Source organism: Hylobates moloch, unplaced genomic scaffold (assembly GCF_009828535.3).
Source record: "Hylobates moloch isolate HMO894 unplaced genomic scaffold, HMol_V3 SCAFFOLD_2, whole genome shotgun sequence".
Classification (NCBI taxonomy): domain Eukaryota; kingdom Metazoa; phylum Chordata; class Mammalia; order Primates; family Hylobatidae; genus Hylobates; species Hylobates moloch.
This window is the reverse complement of record NW_026652277.1, coordinates 166,320,568-166,336,866: the sequence shown is the minus strand read 5'-3', so window position 1 is coordinate 166,336,866 and position 16,299 is coordinate 166,320,568. Positions and strand designations below refer to the sequence as shown.

Genomic DNA, 16,299 nt, shown 5'->3' with positions numbered 1-16,299 from the left:
TCTGTCCCACAGGACTGCCCCCCACTTCAGATGCCAGTCACAAGTTCCAGGTGTGACCTGTGCTTCTGATCAACCAGCCATAAACTGGGAGTGCCCATGACCCCTCCTTGGGTTTGATTAATTTACTGGGAAGACTCAGGGAATTCAGGAAAACACCTTACTTATGCTTACCATTTATTATAAAGGATATGACAGAGGAGAGGGATGGACAGCAGATGGAACAGATGCATAGGGCAAGCTATGTAGGAAGGGGCGCTGAACCTTCATGCCCCTGCGGGTGCATCACTCTCCAGACATCTCCACGGGTTCCGGTATCCAGAAACTTTCTGAACCCTGTCCTTCAGATTTTCATGGTTTTAATCAGTTGGCATGATTGATTGAATCATTGACCTTTGGTGATCACCTCAACCTTCAGGCCCTCTGTCCTCCCCAGATGTTGAGTAGGGCAGAAAGTCCCTACCCTGTAATCATGCCCTTAGTCTTTCTGGCCACCAGCCCCCTTCCTGAAACTATTTAGGGGCCCTCCAGCCACCAGTTATCTCATTAGCATACAAAAGACACTCATCACTCTGGAGGGAACCAGGGATAGAGACTAAATACGTATTTCTTACTAGATCTCAATATCAACATTCATGTGCATGTCTTTGTGTGGATGTATGTTTTTAGTTCTCTTGAGTATATACCTAGGAGTGAAATTTCTGGGTCTTATGGTAACTCTGTGTAACTTTTTGAGTAACTTTCAAATGTTTTCCATAGAGACTTTACCATTTTACATTCCCACCAGCAATATATGTTATTGTCCATCTTTTATTCTAGCCATCCCATTGTGTGTGAAGTAGTATCCTCATTCCGGCTTTGATTTGCATTTTCCTAATCCTTAATGATGTTGAGCATCTTTTCACATGCGTGGCAGTTACATATCTTCTTTGGAGAAATATCTATTCAAACCCTTGGCCCAATTTTTTTTTTAACTAGTGATTTTGTTTTTGTTTTTGAGATGAGATCTCACTGTGTTGCCTAGGCTGGAATGCAGTAGCTATTCACAGGCAAAATCATAACATGCCCTACAGCCTTGAACTCCTGGGCTCAAGTGATCCTCCCACCTCAGCCTCCTGATTAGCTGAGGCTACAGGTGTGAGCCACCATGGCTCCCTTTGCTCATTTTAAAATTGGGTTACTTGTCCTTTTGAAGCATCTTTTCACATTGTAGCACTCAATTTAAAAATGGGCTTTTTTGTTGTTGTTGTTGAATTGTAAGAGTTCATAATATATTCTAGATACAAATCTCTTACTAGATATGTTGAATTGTAAGAGTTGAAATTTTTTGTTGTTGAGTTGTAAGAGTTCTTTATATTGTTGAATTGTAAGAATTCTTTATATTAATGAATTGTAGGAACTCTTTATATATTCTGGATACAAATCTCTTATTAGATATGTAATTTGCAGATATTTCTCCCATTCTGTGGGTTCTTTTCACTTTCTTGATAGTGACCTATGCACCCCAAATGTTTTTAATTTTGATGAAGTCTAGACAGGGATGGTGGCTTATGTCTGTAATCCTAGCACTTTGGGAGGCTGAGGTGGGAAGATCACTTGAGCCCAGGAGTTTGAGAACAGCCTGGGCAACATAGCAAGACTATCTCTACAAAGAAGAAAAACATTAGCCAGTTGTGGGGTGTGCGCCTGTGGTCCCAGCTTCTCAGGAAGCTAAGGCAGGAGGATCACTTGAACCCAGGAATTCAAGGCTGCAGTGAGCAGTGATTGTGCTACTTCACTCCAGCTTAGGCAACAGAACAAGTCGCTGTCTCTAAAAAAAATTAAAAAATAAAAAACATTTTTGATGAAGTCCAATTTTTACATTTTTTCCTTTTGTTGTTTGTGCTATTGGTGTCAAACCTAGGAAACCACAGCCCTGTCATGCCAAGTCGTTTCTTATCTAAATCTGTATTCTTCCCTTCTCTATTCTTATGCCCTCGCTTTTCATCTGGAAGCCAGGGAACCACCTCCATGTCAGCAGGCCTTGTCTAACATCTGATAGTTTCAGCTTGGTTGGGACCAGGCTATTTACAGACAGGGTCTTGTGGACATGGGTACTTCTCTGTGTTCTGCCATGGTGTCTCCCACTCCCATCACTAACTTCTCTCCTGCACCCCCATGTCGGAGCTCCTGAGACCTGGCCTGACATTACTATTTAGTTAATATTCCTCTACCTTCTATAGTGTGTTGTAACCTTGCCTTTTGCCAAATGAAGAGAGGGAAAGTGGTTTAATACCACCATGCTACTTCTTTTTTTTTTTTTTTTTGTGACAGAGTCTCACTTTGTCACCCAGGCTGGAGTTTAGTGGTGTGATCTCGACTCACTATCACCTCTGCCTCCTGGGCTCAAGCAATTCTCCTGCCTCAGCCTCCCGACTAGCTGGGACTACAGGCATGTGCCACCACACTAGGCTAATTTTTTTGTAGTTTTAGTAGAGACGGGGTTTCACCATGTTGGTCAGGCTGGTCTCGAACTCCTGACCTCAGGTAATCTCGCCTTGGCCTCCCAAAGTGCTGGGATTACAGGCGTGAGCCACTGTGCCTGGCCCCACTATGCTGCTTCTTTGTGCAGAATTCTTGGCCTCAGCCAGTAGTTTAAGGAGTTACATAGTTTAAATTGGCTTTGTGCATATGCGTGTGTGTGTTCATAGTTAACATATCATGTATTTGTGTGTTTTAATGTTCACCACCTTGGAGAGGACCTGCATCTTCTGACAACTTCTCCACCACCCTCCCCTACCCATTTCAGGTGCCTCATTTTAAAGATCTTCCCCTAACCAAATTTTTTCTGAAAAAGTAATTCGTATGACCCTTTTTTTGAGATGAGGATCTCACTCTGTCACCCAGGTTGGAGTACAATGGCACGATCTTGGCTCACTACAACCTCCGCCTTCTGGGCTCAAGTGATCCTCTCACCTTAGCCTCCCGAGTAGCTGGGACTACAGGCCTGTACCACTATGCCTGGCTAATTGTTTTTGTATTTTTGGTAGAGACGGGGTTTCGCCATATTGCCCAGGCTGGTCTCGAACTCCTGACTCAAGAGGTCCACCCTGCCTCAGCCTTCCAAAGTGCTAGTGTAACAGGCGAGAGCCACCGTGCCTGGCCCGTAATGACCTTTTAATTGCATTGTCTTTACGCTACTCCAATTCAATATATTTAGGAGCCATAGATCACACTGGAAATGATGAAACTGACACTTGAAACATTTCCATTCTACTTGGGCAGATCACAGACACATACAGATCCATCCTTTAAGTTAAAAAAAAAAAAAAAACTAAAAACAAAGACTGTGTCTCAAAAAAAAAAACCAACAAAACAATGAATGCTTTATGTTTAATGAAGCACCTTTGATTTTTCTGCTTGCAAGGCACTAGCTTCACTTTGATTTGAGTCCCTGTTCTTTTTTTTAAAACAAGAGGTAGCATATATTTTATTTAATATTTAAATAAATATTTAATTTAATTTTAATTCTAGTGTCTCATCTCTTTAGGCCAGTAAGCACTGTCTTTTACTTTTTTTTTTTTTTTTTTTTTTTGGGGCACAGGCTCGCTCTGTTCCCCAGGCTGGAGTGCAGTGGCTCGGTCTTGGCTTACTGCAAGCTCCGCCTCCCGGGTTCAAGCGATTCTCCTGCCTCAGCCTCCCAAGTAGCTGGGACTACAGGCACGAGCCACCATGCCCAGCTGATTTTTGTATTTTTAGTAGAGACGGGGTTTCACCATGTTAGCCACGATGGTCTCGATCTCTTGACCTCGTGATCTGCCTGCCTTGGCCTCCCAAAGTGCTGAGATTACAAGTGTGAGCCACTGCACCTGGCTGCCTTTTAGTTATTCTTATTCCCCCCTACTCTGCCTCAAGTTTGTCATGCCTCCTGGATTTCACATATGCCAGGAAGCTGGCGGTGCTGACATGGGGGTGGAGAGAGTCCATCTGGTTTAGAGTGATCTGTCTGCCCAGTTTATGACAGACCTGCCTCATGGTGGTCCCCAAGGGCCCTTCAGTGTCAGTGGGTTGTTTCTATATAAAACTGCTTTCAAGCTGGGCACAGTGGCTCATGCCTGTAGTCCCAGCTACTGAGGAGGCTGAGGCAGGAGGATACCTCAGTCCAAGAGTTCGAGGCTGTGATGCTCTATGATAGCTTCTGTGAACAGCCACTGCACTCCAACCTGGGCAACATAGTGAAACCCCATCTGTAAAAAATAAATAAACAAAACTCCTCATGTACAGAGGCGACTGTCAGCCCCAGCATACAGCCAACACGATAATGTTTGGTTTTGGAACAAGGTTCTTAACCCTTGAATACCGTGGACTCCTTTGGTGATTTGTTAAAGTCTAGGAACTCAGCTCTAAATGCATAAAATATAATACATAAGATTACAAAGGAAACAAATTATATTGAAATACTGTTATCAAAAGAGAAAATAAATTCTGATATAATTAATATATGTATTTATGGATGCAATCAATAATAAGAAAATAGATTTAAAACATGAAAGTTGAAGTTAATTAAAATTTTTCTGTAACTTTTTATTTTGGAATAATTTCAAATTTAAATAATTGCAAAAATAATACATTTCATTAAGTTTCACCAATTACTGGCTGGGTGCAGTGGCTCACGCCTGTAATCCCAGCACTTTGGGACACCGAGGCAGGTGGATCACGAGGTCAGGAGATTGAGACTATCCTGGCTAACACAGTGAAACCCCATCTCTACTAAAAATACAAAATAATTAGCCAGGTGTGGTGGCTGGGGCCTGTAGTCCCAGCTACTTGGGAGGCTGAGGCAGGAGAATGGTGTGAACTCGAGAGGCAGAGCTTGCAGTGAGCCGAGATTGTGCCACTGCACTCTAGCCTGGGTGACAGAGTGAGACTCTGTCTCAAAAAAAGATTCACCAATTACTAACATTTTATCCCATTTGTTATATCATCCCTCCCTTTTACTTTCCGTCTCTCTGCAGATATATTTTAATGTACCTACTCACACACATTTAATATTTTTCTCCCTGAGCCATTCATTAGGTACAGACATGATGCCCCAAGGACATTCCCTGAAAGAACCACAGTACAGTTATTGATTCAGAAAATTAAATATTGGTATAATACTGTTGTCTAATATTTGAATACTGCATATTTGAATTTTCCCAGTAATTCTTTTATGACAGCTTTTTTTTGTTTAGTTTTGTTTTTTTGAGATGAAGTCTCGCTCTGTCACCCAGGCTGGAGTGCAGTGGCGCGATCTCGGCTCATTGCAACCTCTGCCTCCCTGGTTCAAGCAATTATCCTGCCTCAGCCTCCTGAGTAGCTGGGATTATAGGCATCCGCCACCACGCCTGACTAATTTTGTATTTTTAGTAGAGACGGGTTGTCACCATGTTAATCAGGCTGGTCTTGAACTCCTGACCTCAGGTGATCCGCCCGCCTTGGCCTCCCAAAGTGCTGGGATTATAGGCGTAAGCCACTGTGCCCGGCCTATGACAGCTTTTTTCTTTTAAAAAAATCTATTCCAGGATCTAGTCTGGTATTAAGCGTTGCATGTGAGTTTTGTGTATTTAGTCTCCTTTTACCTGAAAATTTTTTCAGCCTTTCTCTGTCTTCGTGACATTGACATTTTTGAAGAGTACAAAGCAGTGGTTTGTAGATTGGCCCTCAGTTTAGTTTGTCTCATGCTTCCTCGTGATTAAATTCGGGTGTGCATTTATTACAGGAATACGATAGAGGTGATTTTGTGTCCTTCCCAGTATGTATGTCATGCTCAGAAGCGCGTGATGCCAGCTTAACCCTTATTGGCCGATGTTCCCTTCATTCACTTGGTTAAAGTGATGTCTGCCAGTTTTCTCTGCTTGAATGTTAATATATTTCTTTATTTGAAATTAATACATGATTTGTAGGAAGAGGAGACACTTTGAGATTAGGAGACTGTCCTGTTGCTCTTCAAACTTTCAGCCAGTGGTTTTATTTAATAATATCATTTGAATGAATCTTGCCTGAATAACAGTTATAACAATAGGTGGTTGCAAAATGCTGAGTTTTTCCCCCTAATTTTATTACTCCTTATTCATTTATTTAGTATGCTTCTGTAGGAGAAGCTTTCTTCTTCCTCCCACTTCTCCTTTCTGCCTTTCTTTCTAATCCATATGGGATCACACATGGTTATTTTTCTTCACTAGATTATAATCTATTACTATCTTTATTCATACTGATGTTCAAATTGTCCCAGGTTTGGCTGTGGGAGCCCCTTCAGGTGGTCTCCCATGTCTTTTGTAAATGGTTTCATTCATTATTTTTGGAGCACTTGCTCATTTTCTGGTATTAGAAAATGTTCGTCTTAGACTTTCCCTGTTGTAGCCCTAGAATCAGCTGATTTTTAAAGCAGACTTGGTTCCTTTTAGGGCTAATGGTATTTAGTAACCAAGTTCTGGGCTGGGTAAGCTCATTGCTGCTGTCATTGCTTTCAGGCCTTCAGTGGATAGAGCTGGGGAAAGAGGCAGCTTCATATGTTTCCATTCAATATGTACCTTTTATTTTTTAATGACATATTAGTGTGAATGCTGTTGTTGCTTCGCTGAATAAGAACATTGAACGGTTGATCTCAAATCATTGTTACTAGGGAATGCTGAAAGCAGTGTAGATTTGGGATCACTAGTATGAGAATGTGCAACTTCACCGTTTGGTGATAGTTGGCATTGAAAGGAAGAGTGAATATAACCATATTTTCAGATAGCTGCAACATGAGATGTGATATGAAAATACCTGTGCTTTCCCTTAATGACAGAATCACAGGTACTGCTAGTGTTACTGTGGTTTATTGTCTGTGTTCATAACTGAATACTATGCAGAATTTCAGTTAGAGGTTAGGAAAAAGCAAAGGTAATTTTTTTTTCCATCCAAGTTTACACCCTACCTGCCTTGAATTCTATCTACCCCATACCCCTAAGGACGCTTGTTAAAAACTCCTGCTTTAGAATGAACATCACTTTAAAGCCCAGTTAGTTTGCACAAATCACAGAGCTCTAAGGTTGTAACTTTTTATGAAGAAACACCAGAGATGAGCCGGGCACAGTGGCTTACGCCTGTAATCCCAGCACTTTGGGAGGCTGAGGTGGGCGGATCATGAGGTCAGGAGATCAAGACCATCCTGTCTAACATGGTGAAACCCCATCTCTACTAAAAATACAAAAAATTAGCTGGGTGTCGGAGGCTGAGGCAGGAGAAAATGAACCGGAGGTGGACTTGCATGATGACATCACTCACGGCGACAGAACAAAAAAAAAAAAACCACCAGAGATTAGCCCTTTTATATTACTGTTGCCTTTCCATTTTTCTACATATTCCTTTTTTTTTTGGTCTGTTTGAGACAGGATCTCACTCTGTTGCCCAGGCTGGGGTGCAGTGGCATGATCATGGCTTACTGCGGCCTTGACCTCCCTGGGCTAGGCAATCCTCCCACCTCAGCCTCCCGGGTAGCTGGGACAGCAGGTGTGCAGCACCTTGCCCAGCTAATTTTTTGTAGAGATGGGGTTTCACTGTATTGACCAGGCTGGTCTTGAACGCCTGGGCTTAAGCAATCCACTTGCCTCGGCCTCCCAAAGTGTTGGGATTACAGGCGTGAGCCACCACGCTCCGCCTGTACCTACTCTTTATTATTGTTTTTAATATTGTCATTCTCTAGCTTTTCCTATGCACTTCCTTAGTCCTTATAAAATTATTTTTTGTTGCACTCATAGAATTTGCTGTTTGGTGTTTCTTAAATCTTTATGAATTTATTTAGTCTTGTCATATCTTAGTTCACTATAAAGCAGCAGTAACTATGTACATTTATTTTTACATTAGGGTTTAGAATATAATCCATACAACCATACTGTGAGTTTGTTCCTTTGTATTCATTCCTTTTTGCTTGTACTTCTTACTGCCGCAAAATCTGCCAATTCATAAGTAACAAGCTTCGCCAGAAATGAGAATGAAATGGGAACTGCATCACACTGCCAAAATGGCCAAGACAAATGAAAGTCCTAGATCATTTTTCTTTGCCTTCTCTCCTCTCTGTACTTGGGGAATTTAGAGTAGAAATAGATGAGATGATTCAAGGGTACAAGGTGGGAAGAGGGGTTTGAGGGAGCCGGGATGTGGTGATAAATCTTCAACTAAAAATTCCTACCCCCTGACGAAGTTCACCAATCCACTATTTACCATTATCTCTGCCAGAGAAGGATGACTTTTCATGACTTAGCCCCATCTCAATCCTCAATTTAAATGATGTGACTCTCTGAGATCCAAGCATGTTTAAATTTAGAAAAAAAGAATATTATATATGAGAAGAAGGCATGAATAAAAAGTATAGAGTGGCCAAAAATTATTTTTAGTTGGTTTACTGAACCATGGACCTTATAAATTAACTGAAAATGCAGAATCTTATGGATTATATTTTCTATAGAAAACACTGGGCTTTATATTAATATATACATTTTTTAGCCATTACCTTGTAGTTGTCCTCTTTTGCCAGCAGGTGGGCTGTATGCACACAATTGTGACCCCTAGCTCCAAAGTGAAGCACTTCCAAAGCACCTACAGCAATGCAGCAATACATCTCTCCATCCCTTCCGCCTCTCCTACCCCAATGCACACACTCTCTCTCTCTGCACAGGATACATACACACTGTTCTATACCTTTTTCTCACTTAAGGATTATTGTGGAGATTGGTATATATCAATGTAAGAAGAGACTCAAAATTTTCAGACCGGCATGGCATTCCATTGTACAGCTGTACCATAATTGATTTAACTAACCTCCATTGATGAATATTAGCTGGTTTTCAGTTTTTATTATTATACAAACAATGCAGCAGTGAGCAAACTTGCATATCACTTTCCCTATGTGTGAGCATCTCTGTGGGAACAATTATTAAAGGGCATGTGCACTTGTGATCTTGATCGCCGATGCCAGGTTGTCCTCCATAGAAGTCGTGCCATTGATACTACTCGCAGCAGGGTGCTCTGCGTGCTTGTTTCCCTAGAACCTCGTCTGTTCGATGGATGACAAATGTAGCTTCTTAGTGTCCTTTCAATGTGCACACCTCTCATTATGAACAGTGCTGAGCGTTGTTTATATATATTTATAAAATAATATACAAATATATATATTATATTTATGTATTTTATATATAATGAATTATATTTAGAAATATGCCTCTAAAATATAAAAATAAAATATAAATATATAATTTACATATTATATATAATATATAGATATGAAATATATAGTATATTAATATAAAATAAATGTAAATATATACTATACAATATATAAATATATAAATACATATATAAATATATAATATATAATTAATAATATATTTTAGCGGCATTATATTTATTTTCCTAACAACTTTATGTTTATGACTGTGCTTGTATTTCTATAATAGTGTTGGTATTTTTTGTCACTGACATGTAGGAGATTATTGCATATTATTGACATTAACCCTTGATCTGTGATAAGAGTTGAAATTGAAATGTTTTAATTTTGAAAACATTCAATAGAAAATTGAAATGTTTTTATTTGTTTTAATATCTGTTAGAAATAGTCCCTACTACTCTTCTGTTTTGTAATTTTTGTAACGATTTTTGTTTATCCTTCCATATGAACTTGAATTGAATTTCAAATTAAGAAGAATTGAAAGCTCTGTAATCATTGTCATTGTGATCTTTCTTTTTAACTTGTCCAATAATGCTTTATATCTTTTGAATTATATTGATTATTAGACTTTAGGCTATTAGCAGGATCTGGAAAATAATGTACTGTACTGATTACTGGGGGCTGGAAGAGATGACACTAGAACATCCTGGGCTTTTCTTACTTGTTAAAGAATCGTGAGTTAGTCTTCACACTTTCAGACAAAAGGACACAGAGGAGAGACTTGAGGAGGACACAGGTCGCGCTCTTCTAGGAATAATTTGTATGTTTTCTATTCTGATAACCCACAGTTTGCATAAAGTTCCTTTTACGTCTCCAACATATTTTGAGACCCTACACATTAGTATTTTCTAATACCATCTATTAGTACAGAGATTTTTTTTTTGTCAAACAAAAAATTAGTCACTTTTTTTCAGTAAAAATTTTAATTATTTTAATTTCAGGGTGGTTTATGGTGTTTTGGAGGAAATGGACTTCCTTATGCTGAAAGTTTTGGAGAAGTTCCTTCAGCAACAGTGGAAATGTTCTGTTTAGAAGCTATAGTAAAGCATTCTGAGGTAATTTACGTTTTCAAAATGTAGTTTACTTTTTATGATTTTATTGAAATAATTATATAGGTTGATTCTTGCAAGGGCAATAATCATTTACTGTAAAAGGAGAGAAGCCCTTCACTTATTTTTAAATTTCTGCTTTCCTCCAATTTTAATTGTTAGAATAATCATGATTTAGCACCAATAAATGAGATTCTATTTTGCTAAGTATTTCTAAAAATTTATTTAATTGCATAAAAGAAAGCAGCCTATCATCTAAATGTGGCATTTGCCTTTGAGTTATGTTGTCTTCTACTGCCTTTCTCAGATATTTTTACATATTATTTTCAGATAATTTCCATTAAAATAACTGCCAAAGATGTGACAAGATAAAAGAAAAAACAGGCTGGGTGCGGTGTCTCACGCCTATAATCCCAGCACTTTGGGAGGCTGAGGCGGGTGGATCACCTGAGGTCAGGAGTTCAAGACTAGCCTGGCCAACAATGGTGGAACTCCATCTCTACTAAAAATACAAAAATTAGCCAGGTGTGGTGGTACACACCTGTAATCCCAGCTACTTGGAGGCTGAGACAGGAGAATCGCTTGAACCCGGGTGGCAGAGGTTGCAGTGAACTGAGATTGTGCCACTGCACTCCAGCCTGGGCGACAGAGCGAGACTCCGTCTCAAAAAAACAAACAAACAAACAAACAAAAAAAAACACAAGGAAATATTAGATGACTGTACTCCTGAAGTGTAACTGTAGCATATATCAATGATTGTTAAACTCTTTGGTACCATAGAAACTTTTCTATCACGATGACAGTTTAAAAAAGAAAAAAGCAACAAACCTTGTAGTGCTCATAGTGCAGAAACATCACCCAGGAAATGTGTTTCAAAATGCACATTTTTCCACTCACTTGTATGAAGTTTAACATCATAGATTTGGTGTGGAGTCCAGGAATTTGCATTTGTAGCCAGCAGCCTGGTGAGGTGAATGCAGGTGATTTGTCCCACATGAAGACAAACACCATCCTTGAGATTCGGAATTCTCCAGTTCAGTTTTGGGACACATTAGACATGGCTTAAAAGCCATGTGTGGAAAGTCATCTTTAGACTAGAGAGTCATTCTTTAGTTCTCACCCACGAAATTAGGAACTGACCACAAAGCAGAGGGAATAAGGTGTTGTAGTACAGAAGGGACCTGGGAAAACTTACTCGAGTGTGGTGTCTCCTGAGTTGTTTTTCCGAAGCAATAGCTGCATCTTCAGTAGAAAGGGCAGTGCGTGGAGTATAATAATTACCTTTCCAGAAATCTCTGAAATTATTGCAGATCTCACTTGATATACAGTATATTTAAAAGGCATACATTTTAAGGCACTTAAAATGTGACATAATCTAACAAAAATCTAGAAAGTGAAAATTGCCGTATGTACATATGGTGTCATGTCCTTGAGTAAAACTAGTGATGGAAGAGGCAAAGCTGTGCCCAGTGACATTAGAAAGACTGACTTGTTGGTCAGTTCTCTTCCCTTAACTTAATATGTATGTTTTCTTTTTCTTTTATCTGTTTTCTCCATTAAAACTTCAAATCTCTTTTTATTTTTACCTGATCTTTCTCCTTTAAAAAATTTTCCAACTTCTAAGTTTGAGGCCAGCCCCATAGCTGTGGGCATTGTGTGGGATAGGGTGTGGGGCCACAGAGGTCACTGGTCTCGCCCTGTGTGAGTCCTTGTTTGCTGAACGAAATCTGTTTGCTTGCACAGAGGACTATTTCCTGAGAATAGGTGGCAGATTTCTCAAGGTGGGAACTGTTTTAAGGTAATTTCAAGTGAATGTGTCACTATAAATTGAAACAATTTTGTAATAATGACATTGTCAGGTTACATCCAACCAAGAGCTAAGCAGATTGACAATGATGATTTTAGTAGTCCTGGTGAGAGATGCCTTCTTGGGATTTTTTCTATGATTTTGAAGCACTTTCTGCTTAGATAGGGATTTGCTTATTTAAGCAAGCTGAGATGAGAGCTTTGAGGAGTCTCCCTGCATCCCTGCCCTTGAGCAGGAGCTACCTAGCTGTCCCCATGGCTAGGCTGTGTCATCTCATGTCATGAATTTGTACAATGTCAAGGGAGCTTTCGTTTATTTATTGTGCCAGATATCCACACATTGTGATAAAATCGAAGCAAATGGAGGCCTGCAGCTACTTCAGAGGCTGTACCGACTTCACAAGGACTGCCCTAAAGTACAGAGAAATATAATGCGTGTCGTTGGAAATATGGCTTTGAATGAACATCTTCATTCTTCTATAGTTCGCTCAGGTAACAGCTTTATATACTGAGTATTTTTTACTTTGTTCTCCCACCTCTACCCCTCATGATATGTTCATTGTTCAATAGACAAGGCTCTACTTAGGGTTAGTTATGGGTCCTTAGAACATGTTATTTTGGTAGAGGCAAGGAATTGCTTGAGATTGTAGATAATCCGTGCCTAAGATAGTCAGTATTGTAGATGATCATAGGAGAGCAGGTTTGCCATGATTGATGATCATCTAATTATGTAATTTTTTTTTTTTTTTTTATTTTTGAGAGAGAATCTCACTGTGTTGCCGAAGCTAGAGTGCAGTGGTGTGGTCATAGCTCACTACAGCCTTAAACTCCTGGGCTCAAGGGGTCCTCCCACCTCAGCCTCCCAAGTAACTGGGACTACAGGCACATGCCATTGTGCATGGCTAATTTGAAAAACTTTTTATAGAGACGGGGGTCCCACTTTGTTGCCCAGGTTGGTCTCGAACTCCTGGGCTCAAGTGATTCCCCTGCGTTGGCCTCCCATAGTGTTGAGATTACAGGTGTGAGCCACCATGCCTGGCCTGTAATTTTTGATGTGATTTGGTTAACCAAGAGGCATAGTCAGACTAAAAAGAGATTCATTTTATGATTAATGATTTTCCCTCTTGCAAGTAATAAACCAGCTGTGGGGAGATACTTTAAGACTAAGCAAATATCCTGCTTTCTATCCTCTGACAGTTCCTGCCGATCTAGTCTTTACCGTAATGGTTTTAAAATGATTTTCTAGCTCCAGCACACCCTCTGCATGTGCTTTTCAGCATTTGGCATTCTACTGGAAGCAAGAGTCTTTCTCTCTCCCTCCTCCCTCCCTCCATCTCCTGCCTCCCTTCTATGGACAGGTACATGAATTCCTATTTTTAAAAGTTTATAATTTATTGCTGTACTTAATAATTTGGTGCCAAATTGTTTCAGCTTTGACTAGTGGGAGCCCCAGCAAACTGGCCCATGTCCTTTATGATATGCCCACGTTATTTTGGGGAGGCATTTCTTATTTCCTGGTATAACAACATATTTTAGGCTCATTTCTCTGGATAAACCTCTATCCTTTCAGTGGAGAATGATTCTTAGAGACCAAGGTCTAAATGATAGGAGTGCATATTGCTCCTGGGGTGTCTTTGCTTCTTGCCTCTTTCAGTAGAAAGAGCTGGATAATACATACACACACACACACACACACACACACACACACATATACACATACACACACAGATATACATACATACGCATACAAATAAGTATAAATGTATATGTACCCATATGTGTGCTGTGGGATGGAGGATACACTTTCAACACTTACTAATGTAATTATTGATATTGTTTGGTTATGTTGGTCGTCTTGCTCTTTGCTTTCTATTTGTCCCTCTTTTTCTTTTTTTCTGACTTCTTGTATTACTCGAGTGTTTGTTTTTAAATTCTGTTCTTTCTCCTCTTTTGGCTTTTTATACTGTGTTTGTGTGTATTTTTTAATGGTTGTATCCTTACAGTCTACTTTGAATTAAGATTATGCCATTTCATATGATGTAAGATCCTTACAACCCCATAATTCAGTTCACATCCCCTGCCATTGTTTGTGGTATTGTTGTAATATATTTTACTCTTATTTATAGACGTCACAATACATTATCATTGTTATTATTACTTTTTGAGACAAGGTCTTGCTGTGTTGCCCAGGCTGTCCTCAAACTCTTAGGCTCAAGTGATCCTCCTACCTTAGCCTCACGAGTAGCTGGGACTATATGTTTGGGCCACCGTGCCTGGTTACATTGTTGTTATTTATGTTTTAATAGTTGTTTTAGTTCATTTTATGCTGCTGTAACCTGAGGCTATATGTTGGAGGCTGGGTAATTTATAAATAACAGATTTATTGTTTCTCAGTTCTGGAGGCTGGGAAGTTCAAGATCAAGGTTCTGGCCATTGGTGTCTTGTGAGGGCCTCATTGTTTTATCATCACATGGCAGAAGACTGAAGGGCAAGCTAGCCTGCATGTTGCATGAAGCCTCTTTTATTTTTTATTTAAAAATTTTTGAATTTAAAATTTTATATACATAGTAGTTGTATATATTTACGGGGAGTACATGTAGTGATACTTTGATACAAGCATACAATGTGTAATGATCAAGTCAGGGCAATTGGGATAGCAATCACTTCAAACATGAATTAATTCTATTAATGTGAGAGGAACACTGATGGCCCAGTCACCTCTTAAAGGCTCACCTCTTCAAGGCTCACCTCTTCATACTGTCACATTGGCAACACTTGAATTTTGGAGGGGACACATTGAAACCATAGGAACAGTCATGTGACAAAGAATATAAGAAATCAAAAATCTTTTTTGTTTGCGTATTTATAATCTCCAGTGCTATATGAATTTACATCTGATAATATTTCTCTTCAACCTAAAGACTTGCCTTTAGTATTTCTTGTGTATTGTGTCCACTGGCAACAAATTCTCTCACCTCATTATTTGAAAATGTCTTTAATTTGCCTTTATTTTAGGTCCAGGAAAAGATGTCTTCCCTGGATAAAGTATTCTTTGTTGACTCCGTGTGTGTGTGTGTGTGTGTGTGTGTGTGTGTATTTTTTTTTTCCAGCATTTCTAAAATGTCATTCCACTCTCTCCTGGAATCCATTGTCTGATGAGAAGTCTCTTTGGATTCCCACTTTTGTTCTGTTATATGTAATATCTCTTTTCTCTGGCTTCTTTTAAGATCTTTCTGTTTGATTTTTGACTCTGAAATGCCTAGGTGTCATATTTATCCTGCTTGGGGTCCACTGAACTGAGAGAATTAACATATGTATTAACCTATACATATCATTTTTTGTGGTGAGAACATTTAAAATCTATTCTCAGCAGTTTTCAAGAATACAATACATTGTATTGACGGGTTGGTGTTTTTGATCAAATGTGGAAACTTTCCTGCCAGTATATCATCCAATATTTATTCTTTTGTCCTTTTTTATTCTTATCTTTTTCTGGAACTTCTGTTATGTATATTAGATCTCTTTTTTCTGTCCTGCAGGTTATTGACATTCTGTTCATTATGTTTCAGTTTTTTCCTCTGTGCTTTACTTTGGATGATTTCTATTGACCTATCTACAGGTTCATTGATGAAGTGGAGACTAAGGGATTCAAAGCAGGACAAAGACCTGATCAAATCAGTATCTTATTATAGAAAAAAAAATGACTCTTCTCTGAAACCTGGGTCTACCCCAAGTCTTTAGTCCTCTTATCTCCTGGATAGCCCACTCACCACCTTGGCCTCAATTTCATGACCTTCTCGTCTTCATTGACTTCCTGCTCTGCTCCTGAGTTGTCTAGTACCCTACTCCTAAGTCATACATTGAACCTAGTCACTGCCTGAAACCACTTCACCTGAAAATCAGCCCTGAGCACATCCTTCTTTCATTCAAGCTTGTTTTTGCATCTACCCCATAAGGACTGGTTTTCTTCTCTATTGAAATCTTCTATCCGCAGACCCCTTTATCCTCTCCCAATCCATCACTCTTTTTATTCTTTACTTCCTCCCTGAACCCAGCTTATACCATGGTCTGTTATTTCAGTAACATTTTTGCCAGTACCTACAACTCCCTTTCCCTTTGATCCTGTTAGCAGTCTCTTGGTCAAGACCTTGATGAAACCTACTGCCTGCTTACTCTGGCTGAACATGGAATCATTGCAGATTGATTGCCAGCAGGCTTATG

The 16,299-nt window shown here is 39.4% G+C and overlaps 1 protein-coding gene across 6 annotated transcripts in view; it reads left to right on the top strand.

The window, feature by feature from the left end:
* SERAC1 (serine active site containing 1) overlaps positions 1–16,299 on the top strand; it is a 79,246-nt gene that overhangs the window by 28,077 nt on the left and 34,870 nt on the right. For all 6 annotated transcript variants that reach the window (XR_009212533.1, XM_058435631.1, XM_058435632.1 and 3 more), the window contains 2 exons: positions 10,165–10,278; positions 12,408–12,570. Coding sequence is in view for 5 of the 6 variants with exons in the window: in XM_058435631.1 (XP_058291614.1) it covers positions 10,165–10,278; positions 12,408–12,570 (277 nt within the window). In the remaining variant the exon portion in view is untranslated. The remainder of the gene's footprint in view (positions 1–10,164; positions 10,279–12,407; positions 12,571–16,299) is intronic.